Raw genomic sequence first — 25501 nt, 5'->3', positions numbered from 1 at the left:
GAGGGTAGGTAAGTAGTTTGACCAGTAAACTGTAAGCTTCGTCTTTCAGTTAAGCTCCTTCTTCAACACAACTGACCCATGCAGAGTCCACATCACTGCAGACACTGAACCGATCCACGAGTCGATCTTCCGGTTCATTTGTCCCTCACTAACAAGACCCTGTGATTGTTGAACTCCTCCACTTGGGGCAGGACTTCATTCCCGACCTGGAGAGAACACTCCACCCTTTTCGGAGTGAGAACCATGGTCTTGAATTTGGAGGTACTGATACTCATTCCAACTGCTTCACACTTTGCTGCAAATATACAAGTGCATTAAAAAAAAATAAAAATAATAAAGACATAAATAAAGATTAAAATAAATGCAATTAATGAAATAAAAGCAGAAGGAATACGCTAAAATAAAATAGATAAAATGCAAGCAATAAAGTTAAAGACAATATTAAAACATGATTCCAGCTTAAAAGAACCTGATGTAGATTTTGACTTCTAAATAAAAACCTCAGAGCTGGACTGATGTGGTCCGTTTTTTTGTTCTTAGTGAGGACTCGAGCAGCTGAGTTCTGAATCAGCTGCAGATGTCTAATAGATTTTTTAGGTAGACCTGTAAAAATACTGTTACAATAATCAAGATGAATGCATGGACTAGTTTTTCCTGGTTTTGTTTAACTGAAGAAAGTTCAGACACATCCAGTCATTAATCTCCTCAATGCATTTAACAAGGGCCTGTACGGGGCCTCGGTCTCCTGGTGACATTGTAATATATATCTGTGTGTCATCTGCGTAGCTATGGTAACTGATTTTGTTTTTCCTCATGACCTGTGCCAGTGGGAGCGTGTAGATGTTAGAGGCCAGAAGAGGCCCCAGGATGGAACCTTGGGGAACTCCACATGTAATTTTTGTCTGCTCAGATGTAAAATTACCTATTGACACAAAGTACTTTCTGTTCTCTAAATAAGATTTAAACCAGTGTAGAGCAGTGACAGAGAGGCCCACCCAGTTCCCCAGTCATTTAAGCAATATATTGTGGTCGACTGTATCAAATGCAGCACTGAGGTCCAGTAAGACTAAGACTGACATTTTTCCATCGTCTGTATTCAAACATATGTCATTAATGACTTTGGTCAGAGCATCTCAGTACTGGGGTGCTGTCTAAAACCTGACTGGAAGACATCGTAGCAGTTGTTTTGTGTTAAAAAGTAGTTTAGCTGATGAAAAACGGCTTTTTCAATTATCTTACTCAGAAAAGGAAGATTTGAGATCGGCCTCTAGTTGCTCATTTGTGTCTTGTCTAGGTTGTCCCTTTTTAGCAGGGGTTTGATTACAACTGTTTTTAAAAGTTCTGGGAAGATGCCCGAAATTAAGGACAAGTTCACAATCTGTAACAGATCTGGCTCCAGAGTCTTTGAGACCTTTTTGAAGAAACCTGTGGGCAGGATGTCCAAGCAGCAAGAGGAGGAGTTCAGCTGACATAAGATGTCGCCCAGATCTTTGCTGTTAATGGGATTAAACTGTGTCATGGTGCTTAAACTGGGTTTCAATGGACACAGTATGTCTAGTGAACCTGCTGTTGATAAACCAACTACTTGTCTGATATTTTGGATTTTTTCCATCAAAAATTTGGCAAACTTGGTGGAATAAAGTTCAGGTGCTATTGACACAGGAGGGTTTGTTAACCTGTCAACAATAGCGAATAAGACCCGAGCATTATGATTTTTGCTAATAATGTCAGAGAAATAGGACTTTCTTGCATTCTTCAGTTGTAGATAATAAGAGTGAAGTTTCTCTTTATACATGTCATAATGAACCTGTAGATTTGTTTTTCCTCAAGCACATGTAGACTGGTTGGGCAAAATCCCATGCCCCATCCCAGACCCTGAAGTGGGTGTAGAGAAGGTCTATTGTTCCACAACCGGGACAAAAACCACACTGCTCCTCCTCAATCCAGGATTTGACTATCTATAGACCTTCCTCTACAGGACTCTTAAATAGAGTCTGAGGAGTATGATCACCTGTAGTTTGAGCACACCCTACAGTCCCTATTCTTAAAGAGGGGGACCACCATCCCAGTCTCCCAATGCAAAGGAATAGTGCCCAATATCCACATAATGTTGCAGAGGTGTTTTAACCAAAACAATCCCACATCATCCAGGGCCTTAAGGAACTCTGGGCAGATCTTGTCCACCCCTGGGTTCCCCAGCTGTGCTTCGTCTTCAAAAGATGTGTTGGTGGGATTGAGAAGGTCTTTGAAGTCTTCCTTTCCAATGACCTACAACATCCTGAGTCAAGGTTAGCAGCCCTATATCCTTACTTTACACAGTTTTGATGGTGCACTGCTTCCCCCTCCTGAGCTGCTAGATGGTGGACCAGAATCTATGCGAAGCCATCCGGAAGTAATTCTTCATGGCCCCTACGAACTCCTCCCATCCCCTAGTTTTTGCCTCAGCTACCACTGAAGCCACATTTCATTTTGCCTGCTGATACCCATCAACATATTTACTCACGTGAAGTTGAATGACTTTCCACACACACACACACACCCACACACACACACATGTAATCCCTTTACACACTCTTTAGAAACAAACATACTATAAAAAGGAGTAAACTGCCTGCAGTGTAGTAGCACTGTTTCCAATTTCTTCACTTTATACAAATCAGTTGTTGAAAGGTTGCTGCTTGTAGAATTATCAGGATGTCTCCACGGGAAGCTTCATCATGGACCACCTTTAGAGGAATCTACTGTTTGCTACACAGCAGGTGTAATTTGAGATGCATCGCATGGTGGTAACTCAGCTCACATTGACAGTTGATTTAAAAAATAAAAAAAAAAACTTCAGTCTTGTCCAGAGAACCATCTTGCTGCATTTTAAAGATAAACTGTCCATGTAAAAGACCTATACTGTGTCCATTTCTGTTTCAGAACCACAACCTTTTTTCTGCATTACTTCCCAACAGGTCCCCTTTTCATTAGTTTACATTTCTGTGAATCATACTGATACTATTGTAAGCTTTATGATACTCCAAAAATATTAGTACATGAAAAACTAAGTTATGGTAATTCAGCAACAGTGGTGAAAATAAAATTTGACACTATTGTGCTCTAGTTTGTTGAACATTATAAACCCTTTTTTGAGAAAATTTCTCAAACATGCCGAGCATAGCTGCAGTAGCCATTAGGCAGAAGTGATATAACTGGTGAACAATTTACAGGAAATATGTCACCACTGGTGTGTGCATATAGTGGTTCTTAGGAAAGTACTGGTGAACTAAGCATTAGTTATCACATCCTTCTTTATGTGTTCCCCATTCAGTCTTTAGAAAACTAAGCAAATGATTCTTTTTTGTAAGATGCCACCCATGTATCTCATTATGCATTAACAGTAATGTAAAAAAAAAAAGACAAACAAAAAAAACATGCAAAACACAAATAAATAAATAAATCATTTGTAAAGATCTGTAAAGTCTAAAACTGTAGAAAACACGAAGCTCTTATTCATCTTGTAAAATGACACTCTGGACACAATGCTCGTCAGAATGTCGTGTTTAGGACAGGAAGCACACTTGGTTCAGTCACCCAAAAGGATGAATGCATAGGGAGTGATGTGCAGGAAAAAAGACAAAGAGTGGCTGGTGAAAAACCCTCAAGTCTCTTACTGAACAATGTGTTTTGCAGGTGTGTGTTTCTTTAGTGTTTTTTGTTGGGTTTGAGTGGGTGGGAGGGAGAGGGAGACAGATTGGGGGAGAGAAAGATTGACCATAGAGCAATCACTCCTCCATCTATCTGTCTGGATAATTAATATAAATCTGCTCATTTATCATTAGCCAATCAATCTAGATTTACACTCACATACACACAGTCACAAGCACACTTAGCACTTCTTGATCGCCTGATTGTCTGGTTATATGGCTCTGCAGAAATCCTTAATGAATGAGAATGAAGCAGTGAAGGAGGAATAGAGGAAAAATATTCTGATTAGAGATAAATGAGTGAAAGATTGATGGAGCTATATCAGCCTCCACGTGCCTCATTTATCACTAATTCAGATTGGTGTGTTGGATGGAATTGCAAAGACTGGACCACACCAGAGAAGCAGCTACCAACTGCGGCAAAAAGCAGGCCTGCTATATCGATCTCTAACAGATGCCCTGTGATTTAAAATAACCAAAGTGCATTTTAAATTTAATCTCCATCTCAGATGTATTCTGTCACCAAGGCTGTGCTCAAGTTAGAGCATTTTATTTCCGTCCATTTCCTTGGTGAAATGAGTGACATGTAATATTTTATTGGTATGTGTATAGTATTTTTGCAGCCATCCATTGCTGAAATGGTCATTTTGCTACTGCTTCTACTGTGTTCCAAATTATTCTGAATGTAGGATTTTAGCTAATGAAACATTAGGGATTTAGTTTTTCTCTGAAGGATTTAGCTTGTGTTGTTTCTCCCGACTGACAACAATCTGAGACAGGTTTGGAACATATTTAAAAGAACATTCTATTGGGTGGCAGTATACCTAACAAACAACAACTTTGGGATCAGGTAGTAATTGTCCATGGACATCCATAATATCATTTTTGACACTTGCATTGACCAAAGGAAAAAGAGAAAAAAACAGCATATGTGTATCGATTTGGAGCACAGTTTAGGTTGATGATTTGAAATCTTTTTACTGTACTCCACACTAACATTTTTGGTGCCTTGTTGATAACAGCCACACATCCATCCATCCATCCATCCATCCAAATCCAGTTCAGGGTGGCAGTGAAGCTGGAGCCTATCTCAGCAATTAGCAGGCAAGAGGCAGGGTACATCCTGGACAGGTCGCCATGTAATTAATACATATCACTTGAAAAGATCAATGACATAATATGTTTAACAAAAAAATTAAACATGCTTTTTCTCCATGAAGTTTGAAGGTAGCTTGGAGATCTGTCTTTAATTTTAATTTAATCCTATAATGACTAAGAACATAATTATTTCTTATGGCTAAAGCTTGCTATCTAGAGAAAGTAACAACCCTAAAACCCAGTTAAAACTATTTCATATTCCTTTATAATGCATCAAAATAGAAAACACATTAAATCTAAACAGCTAAAGTACTGTAGTTGCTGTAAACCCTTAAAGGAGCAGTTTAAACAATTTAGTGACATTAAAGCCCCATTTTCCGCTGATGGGTGCAGGGCGGGTCGGGATGCATTTTGTGTGTGTGTGTTTCCACATACAAAAACTGGGAAGGGTACACTAATTTCCGATGCAACCCGACCCGTCCTACTTTGTTGGGGTACCAATCTAACCAACCCGACCCAAAAGAGTGGAGTTTGATATACCGCAATCCGTTGATTGGTTGAGAAAAAAAGTCACTTCCTTTGCGATCTGGCATAAAAACAAAACAGGAATGGCTCCTTGTTTAGAGCAAAATATTTTCTTTTTGTTGATTAAATCTCAATTTAAAATGCCGTTACAAAGCACCACCAAGAAGAAAGAACACAAACGGTTGGATGACCGCCGTCCTCCTTTGTTTCTGAATCTGGTTTGGTTCTAGTTTAAGGAAGGCAAGGCGCTGCTATTACTGTGGCATCTATAGCTATCTGATACTCCGCCTCTGAAGTAAGGTTATGGTTGGCTGCGGAAACACAACAAAATTACAGTTTACAAACAACATCGGCACCCTAACCGTCCGGTCCAGCCCGCACCCGTTGGTGGAAACGAGGACAAAGTTGCAGATTGCAAATAACTGAATAGTTCTTGCCTCATTCTTTGTTAGAAATCCAAGAGGCCCTCTCTAGCAGTGCTTGGCTTGGGAGGAAGAGGACCTTCACCTTCTATATACACATAGTGGAGGCACGCTCTATCTGTACTTAAGCTTACAGACTTAATACCTTTTACCTTGAATAAATATGAATTTAAAAGAAGACATCCAGTGTAATGTGTTTCACACTTTATTCATAGAAAAGCACTGAGATTCCAACACAAATCAATATAAAATGGTAGTAGCGTTACATAAATAGTAATAAATTCTTGCTTTATAGACAGTAGCTCAAGAAGTTGCACAAAAAATTACAAAAAAGTGTTGATGATAAGCTATGATACTTCTGTGGCAACAAATACTGGAAATACCTTTTCATAATCAGTAGCACAAAGAGGCAACAAACACTTTCAAATTTCCCTTAAGTTAAGAAAGAAATCCAAAACAAAAACAAACAGGGAAACAGTAGGTAAACTACGTCTATTAGCAAATAGTACTCTCCTACAAACAAAAGAAAGACAGGGAAAACTAAGAAAACCTCAGGAATTGGTTGATTCGGTTAACAAAGAGAAGAGATTTTTTGTTGTGACGCTTAAAACAGTCGACTGTAGTTTCTGAGTTAAGCAAGTCGTAAAAGGATGTTTCTATTTCATAATCTTTTTACCTCTTTATTATTCTTATGATGTAGAAACCTTGCATCTTTTTTGCACAACTTCACTGTGTGGATACAAGGCAGCTGCAGTGCACTTAGTCACTGTGCTTTAAGACTACGGAAGAAGCGGCTGCACCAACACGAACAATGATGCATTGCTTCTAATCCAGAAATGCCCCAGTGTAAAGAAACCGAGGCAATACGCGACATCAGATGGGGAAAGAAATCTATTAAATGACAAAAAATTTAACTCTGAGGTGAGAAAGCAATTTAAAAAGTTAGAAGGAATGAACAGGTCATCTCTTTTGTTCACACACTTGCTTTTTCTAACACATTTGTATATTTCATCTTAATGTGGTGTGACTGCATATCACAACACCTTTGAGAAGACACTAAAGGCTTGAGTCTTGATTTAAAAAAAAACAAAAAACAAAAACAAAACGATGACATAGAATAAAGCAAAAATAAACTTTGTACATTGATCGGTCAGAAAGGCATTTTCCACCATTGTTTCATTTATCGTCTCCTTAGAAGTTGCAGCAGATGCAGCCTGGTGACTGCGCGTTGTCCAAATGCAAGCATGTTGGATTTTGTCCATGTCTGCCCCTCCTTCCTCATTTCAAAAGTGGTTCCGCCCACTGCGTCCTGTCCTCCACGCCTTTTATGTTTTTCAGACGTGACAACACCATCAAAGTGGTTCTGCATAGTCAGGTTTTAGTACAAATCGGTTTATAAATGACTGGCTCCCTCATTTTCCTCAACTCTGAATAATACATGCTTTCTTTAGGAAAACAGTTTTTTTTTTTCTTTGCAAATTAAAAAAAAAGAGACAAAAAAAAAAGGAAAATTTAGCAAAAAACTTAATAAAAGAAATGTACACAGGAGCACCTGAGAAATGCCTTGAAGTCTTTGCTCTTACAAGAAAAAAAAAAATGCTGTCAAATTTCCCCATCCAAAACAATTCAAGTACACCCTGCCAGAACACAAAGAAAAACAAACACATAACATACTTATCATAAATAATTATAATTTTACAATTTTCTGAATTGACACTTTAATATTTACAATATTTTAAATGCTTAATGCTACTACTTTTTGTTTTGTTTCTTTAAGTGATGTCCCTGAGAACTGAGTTTAGCCTCTTTTCTCTCTTTTGCTCAGTTTTCCTTTCCCATTTGTTTATCTGCATTTCTTCAGATAAAAAAAGGCCCAGAGTCATGACTGACTACCCAGGTAATGAGTAAAGGTAGCTCTCATGGAATGTAAAAGCAGATAAGACAACGTTCCTCTGCTCAAAAAAAAACAACAAAAAAAACAAAACAAAAAAACTTCTGATTTTTACCTCTTCCTTTAAAATATAGTCTGGTTCTACTTATATCTGCCATTCCTACTCAGTCATACTAAGTTAAGAAAAAAAAAAAAATATAAATAAATGCTGAAGCAGGCAGAAACGTACTGAAGAGGTATTTGTGTGAAGTGCTTGTACAATGACATTTAGTCTGATCAGTAAAGATTCAAGCTCTTGTACTTAATATACTGCCATTAACGTTGACACTTTGCCACTGGGTAAGATGAGGGACCGTAGATGTCCCCAGAAAAGAGAAAATGACCAAGGCATGTGGTCTCAAATACTAAGAATGAAGTCATCAAGTCATAAAATATACAGTTTCTGTTGTATGTGCACTGTGTATATGCAAACCTTTGAGAAAGACAAAGCCACTCATCTTCACAGTCCATAATGATAACCAGAATCATCCACATGCAACTCCACACCCTTTTTCACCAGAAGACCAACAAACTAAAATTCTCACTCATTTAGCTTTAGCTATCATGAGGATAAGGGTAAATAACATAGCATTTTCTATATGCATACAGTGAAGTTTCGAACCTTTTAAATGTTTAAATCTTTTGTTAAATTATTCAGAACATTACTAAAGCTAAGACCAAATTATATATTTTGCTGGTCAAGCAGAAAAGACAGCATTAAAAAGCCTTAGCTAATGTAATAGCAAACTTATGCTAATTTGCTTATATAAAAGATACTTATACTAATTTAGCACAGCATTGCTAATAGTGATTTTTTTTTTTACCCATTTTCCCTTGGAGTCATCTAGCAAATGGATGTAAATTTTTATATTTGCATTATTCTTATTTTAATTATTAATGACTCCTCTAAAACAACAAAATTATTTACTAAATAATGTTTTCTCTTTTGGTGTCAGACACACAGTTGATTTACTTTGTTTTCTTGCAGTAAATTGCCTCATGTTGTGGCTGCGAACAAGCAGATTTAATCAAAAGGTTTCAACAAACAAGATGGTGCTAAGTTTTTTCTAGCTAACGTATGTTAGTTTTAGCAAAAAAAGGTGCTAGTTTACTCATCAAGTATAACCTTTCATTTAGAGATTTTTGCTGTTGCTCTGTTTCTTTTTTACATGCTGACCGGTTTTATTATTTTGTCTTTAACTCCACAGTAAAATATAAAAGAGGTTAAACTCTCTGTTGTTGGCTCTGTTGTGTTAGCTAACATGCGCTAAAGGGTTACATTTAGCAATACTTGAAATTTACATTATTTCTTGAGATTATTAATGTAAAAATACAGACTCTCTATGCTGCAAGGGTTATGCATGCCTAGTTTTACTATAAAAGCATGTAATGATTTTTTTAATAGGCTATTTGAAGCTGGATAAATCCCTCTGCATTCTCTGTGCCAACATAACAGATTTAGTATCTTTGTCACTTATGCTGGCTAGGTTTTATAAAAATTAGACATGTTTGACTTCAAAAACTTTAAATACCATAAAGTGATGTTTTCATTGAGGAAAGAAAATCTGGTAAATGTTCTTCTGATGTAAAAGGGACAGAAGTGACAAGCAGAATGGACAACCAGCAGTTACAACAAGGTCTAAACTGCTACAAAGCTCCCGAGCAGGAAGCGATACAAGTCAAGCATAGTTTTGTATTTTAATGCCTGTTGCCTAAATATTGTTCTAGTAAATGAAGCAGAATTTTTAAACATTGTAAAGGTTTGGCCACAAATATATTAGCAGCTGTACACTGGTATTTTGAGACACAAGAACGAGATTACCCTACTATCCGATACGCTTTGATTTTCTTTCTGTTAATATTAAGCTTGCAGAAGGATGTAAGAGATGTTCTGTTTACACAAATATACTGATGTGCACATGGAGCCTCAACTCTTAGCCAAAGTAGCTTGAATAATGTCACTCTCAGGCTTTTGGATGTAACATGAACACTGTGAAGATTTATGGGTCGCCCTTTTAAGATATTTCTCCAAAACCAGAAGGCAAAGGTTTTTAAAATATGTAGCTACTGACTTGTTCTACAGAGAGACCACATGCAACTTCTGTTTTATGTCCTCTCTCCTCTACAAAGCCCTGAAAGAAACAAGAGGCCATTTCTAAAAGAGAAGTTAAAGCTGACAAGTAACATAGTCGAGGTATGACAGTAACACTGCATGTGCTTTCGACCATCATGTTTTTCTTTTGTTGACATTTCATCCACTTCTTCTTCTTTACCACAGCTGAAAGCATCTTCTGGCTTGAAGTACACACCCCATCCACCAAGATCATTTGGTTTTCATATCAACATAAACCGCCATAAAACAAACATTTCTTTTGCTTTCGTCATCACATTCTTTTGATTTATCTTACTTAATTTACCATTAGTGGGAGGGGTAGATGCTGTTTTTCTTGTTGCTTTCTTTGAGATTTCAAGTCATGTCCCCTGTTTGCAGTGACAGTGAAGAAGAGCAATGTACTGCGAACACTTCTTGGTTCACATTCAAGAAACAAAACAGAACAAAACGTTAAGACTTAGTCAACAAATGGCTCAACATAAGAAGTAAAAATACAAAGAATTCAAAAAGCCTTAAATAGAAACAAATAAGTTTAACTGCTTCCCAAGAAGAGGGTCTCTGCGAGAGAAGGGGAAGGTCAGCCGAAGCGCTCCCTGACCAACATCATCAGTTTCTTCTTGCCCTTGTAGATCTGTTTCAGGTTGTCTATGAACTGGGCGAACTGGATGTGGCCGTCCTGCGCCAACAGGAAAGTTTCCCGTGCTTTGCTCAGGAACTCTATGAACTCTCCATAGTGCCGCGGACTTATGTGTGTGAGTCGAGAGTGTGTGGTGTTAATATACGCCGATATTGTGGCGTCCAGGAGCTGGCGCAGAGGCGCCTTGTCCGTTGACATCAGCTTCCCAGAGTTCCTTCTCCCAGGAATGCCAGCGAGACCGGGTGCTGTCATGGTGCACCGCCGCAAAATGTCGGAAAGCACCGTGGCACAGTGGACGCTTTTTACCACCAAAGGAATAATGGCCGCAAGCTCATTTTTGCCAAGGGAGTGGCTGAGTGCGCAGGCCCAGAGGACGTCATTAATAGCAGGGTGTGTGTCCTGGTTGTAGGCCAGGTTAAGGTGTGTCATGGCAAGAGATGCCAACTTGAACGACCGCAGAGGATATCCCCTATGCTCCATATACCTCGCGATAGTGAACAGCTGCGAGTAGGTCATACCCGTTGACGCTGCGTCAATCACAATCTGATAGGCCGTCTCAAAGGCAATGTGGTCCTTCTCGCAGAGTGTCAGAGCTGACAGGGCGCAGTTCTGTGGGTCCTTCATGGCGCACTGAAGAGCCAGGGTTCTTGCACAGCTGGCCAGCTCCTCTCGCTGGGGGTAGTCGAGGCTGAGCCGCAGGATGGTGTTGTGGGACATGACCGTAGCTGCCACAATGCTGGTGGCCTCAGTCGGTGTGAAGAGAGTGTACCAGCTCTGCAGGATGCTGACTAATGCCCGCAGACCTGTGGGGAGAAATAAATGGGATTTAATTCCTTAATGTGGTCAGACTGTAAAACAATGCCTAGTTAATCTTACAGATAACTGAAATCTTACAGAAATCTGACAGACAAGAGCAGAAATTAGATATGATGATTTTATCATCATGAGCTTTTAGCTTAATCACAATCACAATCATGTGAATGTTCAACATCTTTCTGTGCATTACTGCAGAGAAACTCAAGTTGTTTGGTTCCTTTCTCAGAGATGCCTCAGGCAAAGCTATGAGCTTCGATTGCTCTAACAAGATATGGACTTTATCCTGTTTTACCAAGCTATGAAGGTTGGAAACAGATTCCTTATTTGTTTCAACCTTAGATAATTCTGCATTTATTTCAGCAATTTAAGACAAAATAAACTCTGTAGTTGAAACCGGCAACGGGCGGGAATTCCCGCGTGTCCCGCAAGACCCGCCACAAACCTTGCGGAGTCGGCTGGGATTCACACAGCCTCGGGCAGGGGTGGGCGGCCAGACCAAAACACATCAGGTGCAGCCTCCCACACATGTCCCGACAGACTTACAGACAACAGCATGTGAGACAGAGGAAGCAGATGATGAGAGGTAAGGAGGAGTTTGAGGGCAAGGTTTATTCAGTTTAAAGTAAAATAAGAGATGGTGCATACAAGGTGCAAGCTAACAAAAGTGGGAAGTCAGACATTTGGAGTCGCTTTCAAATTGTTGTGGACGAAGATGGCAGAAATCCTTCTTTTTAAACCTCTATACTGAGTGTGCAGCGGCCTGCTGTTACTAGTAGCAGAGGTCACATGGCCCAGGGTGGCCTGTGTGTGGGTTGTCAATCAAAGCCTTGGTCAGTGCGTTGCACTCTGGAAGAATCTGCCATAAATTGTAATGAGAAGATGGTCTTCAGAATTAGCATTAAAAAAACTCGGAATCCATCGGGTCCTGTGGGAATCCCTCGAGAAGTCAGGTGAAGGAAGTCCCAGGGAGGCGCTCAGGGAGGAGCGGGCGGGACTGAAAATCACGTCCTGTGCCGGTCTCTACTCTGCAGCATTCAAAACGTTTCCAACTAATGCTGATAAGTTGCTGTAAATGAAACTGTCCTGCAATACCATTAATTTCAGCTTCAGCCAGCTTTAAAGCTAAACTAAAATGCATCAAAGCAGAAGAAACAAAGTCCAAACTCACTACAGAGGCTTTAATTAGAGAATGACAGAACCTCACTGAGGGTTGTAAAAAGGCAGCACATACCGACTTCAGTGGCGCAGGTTACCAGCCAGCGAACCATTTCTCTCCTCCTCCAGTTTAGAGTGGACAGTGTCATCCTCATTACCTGCGAAACACACAGGGAAACATTAGATTTCCTGATCCTGCTTCCTTTCTACAATAGAAATATAAAATTTACTTTTTGTTTAAGAAATTTTATTAGCTAAATGTGGTAATAGATGGAACTGTCTGCCTGATTTGTTCAGAAAAGTGCTATATATATATAAATAGCTTTGTGATAACTGTCTTAGAATCTGAAGACTGATTACTCCATATAACTTTGCCTGCACGCGCACACACACACACACACACACACACACACACACATTACCTGCAGTCCCAACTCTAGTGCCACATTAAGCAGGGTTATATCAGGTGGGCTATCTGCAGGTGTAGCTATCTTAAAGGCATCCTGGGCCAGTTTAAAGATTAAGGAAGAGGAGTGAATGTTTTTCTGGATGGCCTCCAGCACCGTCCGCAATCTCAACATGTCCCCTGTAGGAAACAAAAAGAGAGCAAACTCAAGTTTTGATTTATAACGCCTTAATTAACAGCCTTTTTCTCTACAAGGATATACAACCCCTAGCAAAAAATGATGGAAGCACCACTCTTGGGGGTTGCTCATCAACGGTGTTATACTTTAAAAACTAATTTAAAATGAACATTAAGGCTTTGTAAATCATGACTAAAAATATGATTTTTTTATTTGATTTGTTTTAGATTGAGTAATGTAAAAAAGGGATGGGAATGGAAATTAAATTACAGTGTAAATTGCACTTCTAAAACAAAAGAAATACCTGCACAAGTATAAAAAATGCAAAGAGTCTGCAGTACTTGCAGAGCTTGATGAGCTGTTGCACCTGGCTGCAGTAAACATGAGCCCAACAAGCAACTGTCAGTTAAAATTATGGAAAGGAGTATAAAACTCCTTCATTAAGGTAATTCAGCTCAGTCGAAGTTGTTGACTTTTCCCAATCAGCCATGTCTCAAGTTTGGAGCAAGTACAAACAAAATGGGAACATTGCAAAAGGGAAACATACGGGTAGCCAAAGAAGACGTCAAAGCTTCAAGACAGAAATTTGCTTTAAAAGTAAAAACAGTGATTTACACAGGTCAATGTTTGGGACCAAATTCTAAGAAATCACAAATCAGCAGAAGGAAATAGGATTTTCTGGATGTGATTCACAAATGAACTAATCATTAACACTTTAACTGCCGGCTCTACTTGGTACAGCAAATGTTTCCATGATAATAATGATTATTATAAAAAAAAGTGGGAAAAATCTGCCTGAATGATCTCTACATCTTGGTTTTGATACGTAATGACAAAACTAAGTGTTTGTTATCCCATTACAGTTTCACATTTTGACCATTTCACTATTATTACTATATTATTAACTGTTATGTCAACCTTTTGCAGAAATAACAAATAAATTAAATTGATCATTATTACTTTTCATTTTCCAAAGGAAAGAAAAAAATACAAATAAACATTTTTTTCTCTTGCTTTTTTTCTTCATGCAAACTCTAAAAGGGTTAAAGCCTAAAACGGAAGAATAAAGTTTACACTGAGCTGAAGAGAATCAGTCACGGACTGTGGATGATATTATAATCTGCATTTGGCAAATTCATTTTTTTCTTGCAGAATCTACTGAAACATATAAAGACTTTTTGAAGAAAGCAAACTTTCAAAAGTCATAGATGATATGGGGTTGATGTAATGTTAAATACCAGAGGAGATGACAGCTATTATCTCTACTGTCGATACTCAAATGTGCATAAATATTCTGGACGTTTTTTCATTCCACCGCTGGAAAGTTGGTGTGCTGAAGATGATGTAACAAGTGTGCAACAAGAAGAAAAAACTTTTTCTTCAAGGAAGACGTGCCAACTAAATGTCACATACAGCAAACAGTCCAGATCTTAATCGGATTGAATTTTTTCCCATGGTGGTAACATGGGTGTGTATGTGCTGGTGGTACCTTTAGCAGCAGTGAGCATGGTTGAGGCCAGCTCACACTGCTGTGACTCCAGGTGTCCCAGAGTGAACCAGCGCGGGTATCTGCTGGGAACTATAGAGATGCCGTGATGAGGATGGCCGACATCTCCGGAGCCCGCTGACGACTCCAGCACCGGCAGCCTTGTGGACACACATGGAGTAAAACCTATTATAGACTTTTAGTGTTCAAATCCAAGATCAAAACAAAACAACCATCACACCTAAACAGATGGGCTGCTAGTAGAAAACACCTTGCCAAATAAAGAGCTGTTCTCCTATACGTCATATTGCCATAAAGGTTATTGTGTTTAATTTTTGTTTAAACCAGGCTACAAGTGTTAGGTTATTTTTTTCAACAGCGGGCTCTTTGTGTAAAGCAAGCGATGTTCTCATGTTGTTGTGAACAGAAACTGACCTCATGGCACGGAGAGCCACCTTATAAGCCAGATCTGCATCATGTGGCAGCAGAGCTGAAAAGAGGTACTTGGCAAAGGTGTGCATGGGCACACTTTCCCTGTGAATGACCTCTCCCAGACCGCTGAATGGACCAGCTGGAGCCATGGAAAGAAAAAAGAAATGATTAATTAATCTTTCATCTCAAATATATCTCATTGGAAGTACATAAAAGGGCTTTGTTGTACCTTCTAATAACTGCATGGCCTGTTTCCGAAGCGTTTGAACCAAGAGTTCATCCAGCTCAAGTTCTTGCAGCTTTGCAACAATCTGCTCTTCGTTACGACACACCTGGACCACGTTGAAAACACAAACAGTACTCACTGTTACTTGGCAGTCAATGTTAAGATTGAATGAACTTGATGGAAAAGCAGAAAACTGCCCTGAAGCATCAAAAAAAACTACGATCATGAGTTGAACTAATATGACAAGTATCTGTCAGGACTGCCTGAACAATAGGAAACGTACATGCAATAAGTTAGACACAAGATAAATTGGAAAAGATTGTAATTCTTTGAAGTTTTAATACGTTTTTAAGTAAGGATTTTGAGTAAGAGGTATTAAGGACCAGCGGGGAACTTTTAATACTTCTTACTCATGCATCTGTGCATAACTTTTGTTACGTGACAGAAATTGATTTCATTCAAGCCAAGGATATTGTACAAGGTCCTTTCACACATGTGATTGGTTTTAAATACAATTCCTGCTTACAGCATGAATATTGCTGCTAATTCCAGAGACATTAAGAAAGGTCTGAGGCAGCCGTGTTAAGCCCTCTAAAGTAGATTACCATTTACACAAAGAAATGTTCCTTGGATTTATGCTAATTTAAAGTGAACTTAAGTGCTGTCTACTTGTTTTTCAAGACACAAAAATGCTGTGACCTTTTCTGTCTTTTAACATGGCATTTACTTCCAACAGATATTAAATTATAGTGATTTTCTATCATGGCAATGCTGTTGTTAATGCGCAAATTCATCCACCCTTTTAAAAATATACAGTGAGCCACTAACATATTTCAGTAAAGCAATGCTTCCATTGGTTAGCAAGCTCAATATCTTAACTGTACCATGTACTCTTATAGAGAAATAAAAATAAATAAGCCATCTAAGAAGTGTTACCTTATCCTGAGCATACAGTCCTTCTGGCATTATTCTCTGCTGGCCCATACCCATCAGAGCCACCTCTAAGGCCAGAGTCAGGTAGGACTCTCCCCCATCGGAGCTGCCCCACACCGGCACATGGTGGTACACTGGAGGTCTTGGGTCGCCCTCTAAAGACACAGGAAATAAAAATGCAAACAAAATATAATTAATCTGAACACAAAACACACCTGCTACTGCTAATTCTTCTGTTTTTCCACAATTTCAATAAAGAATCATAATCTGAATAATCAGAAATTCCAGTTTAAGAAACTGAGAGAAATTTGGTTTTGTTATTGTTTATTAATGCAGTCATTCTCAATATTAAGGCTACATGACTGTAGCAACATACCCATAGCCATTATTTCCCAGTAAAATAATGGAAAAAGGTGCCTGGAATGAGTATATTTTTTATAGAGAGATCCAAGGGATTAGTAATGGTGCTCACATGTGTAGAAAAAGAAATCTAACAAAACAATTTAATGAAAATTAAATAAAATTTTAGCAGGTTGTCAGTTTAATGACTAAATAAAAGCTGCATCCGATATCAATGTGCCATTTACTTGCTTGTTAAAAAAAAAATAAGATGGCTGCTAATGCTTGAAGAGTATAAGTGACAACAGATGCAATGAGAGTCTCAGCTGCTGATTGGTGTCCATTTGTTCAGTCTTGCTCCCCGCCCTGTCATTTGGTTTAAATCCCCTCTGAGCAACAGACCCCCCCCCCCCCCCCCCCCCCCCCTTAAATCCTGTTTATTCCAAGGATATGTGTGCTGTGAGTGTGTGTGTTTGCATGTGCTGAGGTCAAGGGAAAAGTGGAAACTGGTCCTACAGACTTAACCCCACTGTTAACTTCATCTAATTCCCCCTCACAGGCGCTAAACTGGTTGGTTGATTTGAAAACACCAAACAGAAAAGTGCATTCTGATTGGGTGATGCAAAGCTTACATGAGCTCACTTTATAACAGATGTTCCCAGCTGTTCTCCACAGGGAATGAAAGCATGGCAACCAGGCTACACACAAAGTTCTCATACCACTTTCCTCATGCTCCAAAAACAGCACCATCATTCATTCACTGACTCCAACACACACACACAACTGTGCCAGTTGTCAGCATTGTTTGAAATGACAATAGTTCCCAGTAGCCTGGTGACAATGAAAAAACCCAACCCCTATTCTGATCTGTCGCAATGGCCACTGGTGCAAGGAAGAAAGTACTCCCTGGGCAGGGTTAGAAATGCAAATGGGGATGGATTCTATACATACCACCCACATGCGAGCGCACACACACAGACTGAGTGTGGTGTAAATGAGCCGGGTGTTCCAGTCTGATCCATTATGCTCTGCTAGTTTATGGCTGTTTGCAGCACAACAGCGACTCGTCCTTGTGTAAGAACATGGAGTCTGTGGTGTGATGAGTCACTGCTGATCACCTTTGCTCTGCGTTTAAACTACATCAGATGGCAAAAAGATCCAGAAATGACTCCTTGTCTCTAGAAAATAACTCCTTTGACTAATGTATAGGAGGCTGGGGCAGGGCTCGGTGATTAATCGATAAAATCGATAAATCAAATTTTCCAATTCTGGAGATTTATTTTTATGAAAATCGGGATTTTTTTTTCCATAGTTAGTTAGCAGCAGACTTAGCCCTCCCTCCACACCAGAACGGTGTTTGTCTGATAGATTTTCAGTGAAGTGACCCTTCACTCAGGCCTGGGATTTAGCTGTGCATATAACTGCAGTGAGAAACGCTGCTCTCTATGCGATGCAGAAGACAACTTAACCCACAAATCCTAGTTAAGAGACAACCTTCATCAGGGGAATTTTTTCTGCAGTGAATCCTGTATGATAAGGATCCAGATGGAAAGAGATCACAGATGGAGTGTGTCGCATATTTCTGTGTAAGATATGAAGTCGTTTATGTGGTGGAAAAGCTATGACATTATATGCTTTATTTTTGCTGCCATTCATCTATATAAACTAATACATGTTTTTAATAAGTTTATTTATTTTTTGTAAAAGAAAAGAAAAAAAAAATCGATTAAAATTGGAAATCGGATTTGGTTATAAAAAATCTGAGATTTTTTATTTTTAGGCCATATTGCCCAGCCCTAGGCTGGGGAGCAGGTTTATGACTGGTTAAGTACTTTTTCTGAGGTGCATCTTAAATTTTGGCTTCACAATTGAGCAGGCAGACTGAAAGACTGGCGGTGCTGCCGTCCAAAATACAGATATGTAGTTGATGGATCATTTTGATCTTAATTTATTTATCACTATGTTTGTAAATAAGGATAATTTTCATAAATCCTACCATCGATCCACATAAAGGCAAGAAGCAGAGAAACACAGAATACAAAAGCTGGAGCCAGCAAAATGTTTTAGTCTCTTCGGAGAGTTGTGTTAAAGAGTTTATCCTTGTTTAATATGTTGGACAATGTCATGGCAAATTTTCTGGAATCGAGAAAGAAAGTATGATAATCTTTTTTAAGTATTTTAAAACCGTTTAATAAGAAATCATTACTTGGGAGATTTTAGTTAAGAATTGTAATTAATCTGTTGGTACGTGAGCATGCAGGAACAATGACGGAAGAGTGAATAACATGTTCATCACATGTTAAAACAATGATGAAGCCATTAATGTTACACATCTCATGTTTGAGAAGGGCTTCATATTACTACCACAAAAAAGGAATGAAAGCTATGTTTTGTTTTCCCTCATACCTCCAGTGTCCATGGTGTTGTCGTCATCCACACGGCACGTTTCTGTGAGCGTGATGAACAGGCAGCCAATCGGGTCTAAAGGATGACCGACCCAGCCTTCCAGGTTGGTGGTGGAGGTAATGCCTCTCTGGAGAAGCTCTGAGAACACAGCGGAAGACAAAAAAGAGAGCTGATGTTAAAATGACCGCACTCTCTTTACATACTGGACAGTGTGACACACACCATGTGTCTGTTTGCAAGCACCTTTCTTTTGGTGTTTGTAGACGTCCATCTGTCTCTGCTGCTGAAGGCGGAGAGTGTTAATGATGGCAACGGCCAATCGCAACGCTTCCCTGGAGTAACCGTGGGAACGCAGAGCATCGACGCGAGCACACGCAGTTGGGACATGGTCTGTGTGGTGGATAGGGAAACATGTTTTATGATTTTTGTACAACCACACAACACAAATGTAAGGACATATGATGTAGCTAGCAGTGGCACATACACTAACAAACACACAGGCACCCACAGTGCAGTCTCAGCAGAAAGTGTGTGTGTGTGTGTGTGTGTGATAGCTGGCTTAAGTTGCAGAATCTGACAGATCTTAGCTGGAAGCTGCTTACTGCAGATACTGGCTTCAATATCAGCAGAATTGCTGTGTGTGTGTTGGGTTAGCTTTCAGTAGACAGAGATTCTGTGTGGAAATGTCACACAAACCTTGTCATTTTTCTAAGAAATCAAGTTTTTCTGCACTTTAGGGGAGCAGAAAGTGTGCGTGATTATTATTTCACATTTTTATTGCCAATCAATGTATAATGTGACTAAATACATTTTACATTGCAAAAAGTAAAATATGCAATAGACCAACTCAGTTTGTTTTCCAGGAAATCAGCGGTAACTTTGTACCTAGCCAAAGCGGCAGCCCCTGTGGGTTAAACAGAAGGCTCTCCCCCTCTCTCTGGTAGGACGGAGACATGTAGTAGTCGCTGCTGATGATCCTCTGCAGGTGGCTGTCCTGCCAGTGAAGGTCGCAGGCCTCAATGGCCCGACTGAACACCGTCCTCCTTGGCCTAGACAGGGAGTCTGATGCCAGGTACACAGCAAAGTTATTGTTTTTGTTCAGACTAAAGCTAATTCAAACCAAATCAAGCAGGTGTGTTTTTGTGCAGACCTTGCGCAAGGTTACTCTGAGGCAGAGCATTGGTGATGTTTGGAAGCTCGCTGCCATAGTTTCCGTCCTCCAGCGGGCAGACATCCATGTCTCCCCACTTCTTCAGCTGCTTCAGCCAGCTGCTCTTTTCCTCACTCTTACAGTGGGGATTTAGCACCACACACACCCACAATGCACCTGGGGGGACAGGGAGACATTCAAATGTCATAAAATCAAATTAAATGAGTGTCATTTTGTTCTTTTCCTCAGTATTTTGCTTTGAACAATCCATATGCCATATGTCATCCAGAAAATACTGACAGCCTACCCTTGTGGAATAAAAACATGCTTTGGAAACTTCATTATGTTTTTCATGTCATTCATGAAAAGAAATGGTAAAAAAGAGAGGCATAGCTTTGGATCGGGAATAATAATGTGCATTTTTTTAACCATTTACAGATTTCTCACAGAATTAATTTTATTGCTGGAAATTTGGAGAATCAACTGAACGATTGAAGAAGTTTTCACAAGTGATTTCATTTAAACCTTTTTTAATCACATATGTGATTCCAACAGGCAGCTCAGTGGCTTTTCTTTTACTACTCAGCAATAAATAACTTGTTCTACAAACATAAACCTGCGACTACGTCCGACGTCTGCATCACTAAGAAAAATGATCTAATGGTCCGGCTGTTATTTCCGTCTGTGTCATGATCTCACTCACTTACTCACCCAGGAAGTGTTCTTATTGACCTCCTAAATGCCGAGATTGATTGCAGAGAAGTTGAGCGGCTGTATTGATCAGCAACCTTTATCATTCACTGCGTGCAGGAAGTGAGAGGAGAAGCCTGGGGCAGGAAGGGCGGCAGCTGACTGGATAACCTCAATGCTTACCCGACCAGGTGACTAGATATTTGTCTTAGAAACTGACACCCTGGACGTTTCTGCAGACCTTGCTGTCTGACCTGCACTTATTGATGGACCAACTATAAAGCTGATGGGACGATTTGGAGAGCTTGTAAACAAATAAGTCTTCCTGGTGGCGTGTTTGTGTGAGACATTTTTCTTGCAGCTCTTACCCAACTCGTCCCAGAGCTGCCGACACTTGTCCGTCATGCCTGTGCCTTGCTGTCTCCATAGCGACAGTCGGGGGTCTGCCATAAATTGTTCCGTTATGAGCGTTAGCATACGGGCGCCGTTGGAGTCTCGCATTCGTAGCATCTCCCGTACCTGGACAAATTAGCAGGCTTAGTTTCTGTGAGGAATCAATGAAAGGCTGACCTGCTTCCATGAGGGCATATTGATATGTGCTCATCAGAACAAACCACAGAAGAGAAAAAACAACTATGAATGTGTGCAAATGACTACATCTATAAAATAACCATGGCAATTGGCTAACATACTGTAGACATAAACAGAGAATATGCCAACATTTTGTGCTGATTTACCCTGAAAAACTCTCATTTTCTTGTCTCTTGTATGTGGTGACTTAGCTTTGTTTAGCTTAAAAACTGGATGTAAGAAATGTTAGGATCCCATGTTTGCCAGATTTTTACACTAATAAAGTGCACTTCCTGTCCACTATGGCTTTACTACTCTGTGTGTCAGAGGTTTAGTCTCACACCAGCCATTTATTTACAAAGGAAACAACTACAATCTTTCAGTCAAATACCAGCTTGAACAGTTAAAAGAAAAGACGATAGTAAATATGTCCTTAATTAATTGTTGGCAAAATAGTAAAATACGGCATGCAGAGGACTCCACCTTTACATGAGACTATAAAACTTTCTGAATGCCACTTAAAGCTAAATAAAAGAAATGGTTCAGCCCTGACATGGAGAGCTGCAATCTCATTACAGTGTCAAGTGACCTTGTCTCACTCAAAGAGAAATGCTACAATCCAGCCTGATTCCAGATCGGTTGATGTTTGAAAAATTTGAGGTCAAGATTTGTGTGATATTCTATGACACATCTTAGAAAAACCATCTCCGGTATATATTAAATGGCTTTTTTTTTTTTTACTTCTTCTTCTTCTTTTTTGTGGTTATTTTAATGACTAATTCCTGGTTTGAATGGACATTTTGAAGGTAAGGACCAGTGATGTGAACCTTAGCGAACATGGAGTTGAGCTGCTTCCCAGAGCCGTAGTATCCTCCCTGGGACAAAAACTGTTTGACCTGCTCCCTGACTTGATCCTCATCTAGATGCCAGCAGTTGTCGTCGTCAATGCTGGCGCCTGCGGTTGGGTCTGGCGCACCTGAGGATACGAGCACATAGAGATGTTAAAGGAGAGCCAAAGAAGCAGAAATGTGTGAAGACAGCAACAGGAGAGCACATGCTTTCTAACAATAACACCCCCCTATGTGCATCAAAGTGTGTTTATCCCCTTGGACATTTCCTGTTCTCAATTCACACCCCTACAAAAAAAAAAACAAAACATAAATCCTTTGTGGCTGATGGATATTTTGAATGACGTTCATTTAAACCTGCTGCTACACGCTGCTCTCATACATCTTTGTTTTGCATTCAACTTAGACTGCAGCTACACGACACTTCAGAAAGGCAGCTTGAATTACACTGAGGGAACATCAAGCCAACTTTATTTTTTCTGCTTTGTGATTCCCTGTGTGTCAGACTAATACTGCGGAGAAATGCAGATACGCTCTGGAGGGGGAAGGTGCTTTTGATCTTGCAGGAAGCGAGCTGAGGAAAGCCCAGAGATGTGTTTCCAACTGGCCAAGAGAGCACCACAGCAAACAGCAACATTCCTCTATCAAAGGAAGGCTCGCTCCTGGACCGACTGAACTTCAACCCCCATGATCCCCCTTGTCAAACAGACAGGAAGCACAGTGCGGGGCTTCCTGCATTTGCACACTGGAGAATGTCAACATTTAGCGAGGAGGATGAAATAGAAAAACAGAAGAAGACTTTTTGTTTGGTAAAGGATGTGTCTAGTTTGTTGTTTCCCCTATGCAGAACTCTTGTGGTTCTCCTCGTCTTAGTACTTTCTCCGGCACTTTCATCCTCCATCTCCTTTCTCCTGTTTACCTAAGCGAATTTCTCCTGTCTCTTCCTTTCAGTGTCCACCCTTCTTCTTCACACACCTCTCCCCATGTCTTCTCCTGCATCCATTTCATCAATCAACCCTTCTTTTTCTGCTTTATTCAACCTACTCCTGTCAGTGGGAGGAGGTAGAGCGGAAACTAAGAAATCAAACGAGCCATTTGAAGCCCGGCTTGCCGCTTTGCTGGAGTAATCAGGAACTCTGATGTGCAGCAGCCAGTGGGCTAGCATGCAGCATGTTTTAAGTCTGATGGCTTTTAAGTCTGGCCTGTTGCTGTGAAGATATCACTGCAGAGGGATGGATAGCACCTCCACAGTGCTGGAACTTTTCAAGAATTTAGAAAAGAGCTGCACCTCTCTGTAGGATCAACAAAACTCTAAAGTTGCTCTAAAAAGAAAAGAGAAAAAAGTTGTGGTCTCACCATGAACCTGGTTGATCTCAGAGTTGGAGGACAGGATCTCATCTGCAAGTTTCTGAGCGGTGGGAAGCACCTCAGTGTGGTGGGCTGTGATCAGATACTGGACCAGCTTCTGCAGCTGATCTCTATTCATCTGAAACAACGTCTCTGATATAGGCAGCCGCAGTTTCACCTGCATCAGACAGAGAAGTTAGAGTATTGTAAATGGTCGGCTAGCTAGCTTAGTGTTAACTTGTGAAAATGTTTTCAACTAGAAGAAGTTGAAAGACATCACTGTGTTGAAAAGCTTTAAGTTTATACCTGTTCGGGCTTGCGAATTCGATAAAGAGAGAGCGCCACCACGTGCGCACAGTAGAAAATGTCTCGGTTCCCGCAGCCACAGGTGACAGAGGTGATCTTGCAGCGGTCAAAGCTGATGGCCACCTTGTGGGTTACCTCTGGCTCTGAAGATGTGGCTGGCTCTGTTACTGTGCCACTGAGGTGAAATCCTGCAAACACACAAGAAAGAACAAAGGGAAGAAACATAAGTTATAATGTTTTGTAGACGTTGAAGGTTAGTCTAATCAATCCAGATTTTAAATTTTAGCTTCAGATGTTAGCTTTTTTTCATGTGAACTGTTGAAGATAAGAAACACAAGAGAAGAAGAAAAGAAGGAGGGATGGGGGTATCGGTGGTAATCCGAGCTTCTACAAACATAAAGGGTAAACCTTAAGAACAAAACACGCACATCTTAATGAGACTTCATCAACAGGGCACTGTGCCATCTGATACTCGGCTCCTACTTCTTTTTGTCTAAATGCATGTGTGTGTATGTGCAGTAGAAAAGGGGGTTGCTAGGTTGGGATCATTTCCTGCCCACACATGAACTCACACACACACACACACACACACATTCTGCCCCCAGGATAGTAAGGACAGTTGGCTAAATAAATAAACTAACTCTGCTTTGCACCGTTTATCTTTAGAGCCACCACACACTGTGCTGACCATTAACTGTTGACCTGTGCTGGGTTGTGGTTGAACATCTGTGGGCAACTATTTCCTGTACTTTTAATGGCAAATCAGGCATAGCTGATTCTACTTGGCCAATTTCACACACAAGTACATTGGTTTGACAGATTCTGAACACCAATGTTCCTCCAAACATTAAGCATGCTAGGCATTGCTTTAAACCAAAAGCAGATAATAATCTGTAAATTTTCTTTTATGGAACAAATTAAGAAAGATGATTAAATTTAAGCTGCCTACTAATACAACTGTCCTCAACTCGGTGACTCTTTCAGGAAACTTCTCAGAAAATTTGACGAGAAAACGAGCAAAATCTTCAAGGGGGTGGTTGCGGCTCGTTTTAAAGATCATTAACACTTGTGCTCAACATTAGTTAACATTAAGGATTATATTGTTATAGGGCTCTGGATACATTTTTCTTCTATTTTATATTTGAATGCTTTTACTTCTGGTCAGATCTTGGAAAAGGATTAAATTCACTGGTAAATTTAAATATCTGGTTGCTCCTGTAACCTTTGAGCCTAAAACAGCCATGGCTCTAAAAGTTAAAAAAGAAAAAAAAAGTTCAGTGAGGAAACTGAGGATAAAGGGGACAAGACAGGAAGAAAAACGTTAGAGGAGAAAAGAAAATTGAGGAGGGAAGAGTGTATCTTGTATGCCATGTCCTCTCACTGTGACAGGTCAATTATTTATGAGGTGAGGTGTGTGTATGTACACAGAGGATTACTGTATCTCTCCAAACCATAGCAACCCCTCTACAGCTTTCACAGCTAAAAAGACACGGGAGAGGCGCACGCATAAAGGGAGGCTGGGCTAGCTAACTGGAAAGCAAAGATATGGATATCTTAGGCCTGAAAAGTGCACATCTACACCTCTGACAAACCAACAAACACACACACACCCCAACACGCGCTCAAGCAAACACGAATACATCAATTCTGGGGTGTAGGCCTGCATGGTAGAGCAGCCTAATAAGCGTGTTTTAAGCCATCTCCCAGGCAAAATCCAACAATAGGCTTTTCCAGACCAAATACTGTGAGCACCCACACACAAGAAAGCTCACACACACACACACACACACACACACACA

At 40.1% G+C, this 25501-nt stretch overlaps 1 protein-coding gene across 1 annotated transcript in view; it reads right to left on the bottom strand.

Moving 5' to 3' along the window:
* Positions 1-5923: 5923 nt before the first annotated feature.
* Positions 5924-25501, bottom strand: part of zswim5 (zinc finger, SWIM-type containing 5) — a 59311-nt gene continuing 39733 nt past the window's right edge. Inside the window, exons 2-16 of the mRNA XM_041992746.1 lie at positions 23703-23890; positions 23406-23574; positions 22029-22177; positions 21000-21150; positions 19942-20118; positions 19677-19853; positions 19035-19181; positions 18792-18929; positions 16050-16201; positions 15117-15219; positions 14891-15026; positions 14459-14616; positions 12808-12971; positions 12462-12543; positions 5924-11217 (exon numbers count right to left, since the gene is read on the bottom strand). Coding sequence (XP_041848680.1) covers positions 10355-11217; positions 12462-12543; positions 12808-12971; positions 14459-14616; positions 14891-15026; positions 15117-15219; positions 16050-16201; positions 18792-18929; positions 19035-19181; positions 19677-19853; positions 19942-20118; positions 21000-21150; positions 22029-22177; positions 23406-23574; positions 23703-23890 — 2954 coding nt within the window. The 3' untranslated portion in view covers positions 5924-10354. The remainder of the gene's footprint in view (positions 11218-12461; positions 12544-12807; positions 12972-14458; positions 14617-14890; positions 15027-15116; positions 15220-16049; positions 16202-18791; positions 18930-19034; positions 19182-19676; positions 19854-19941; positions 20119-20999; positions 21151-22028; positions 22178-23405; positions 23575-23702; positions 23891-25501) is intronic.

The sequence above is a fragment of the Melanotaenia boesemani genome, chromosome 8 (genome assembly GCF_017639745.1).
Source record: "Melanotaenia boesemani isolate fMelBoe1 chromosome 8, fMelBoe1.pri, whole genome shotgun sequence".
Taxonomy (NCBI): Eukaryota; Metazoa; Chordata; class Actinopteri; order Atheriniformes; family Melanotaeniidae; genus Melanotaenia; species Melanotaenia boesemani.
This window is presented reverse-complemented; position numbering and strand designations above follow the sequence as displayed.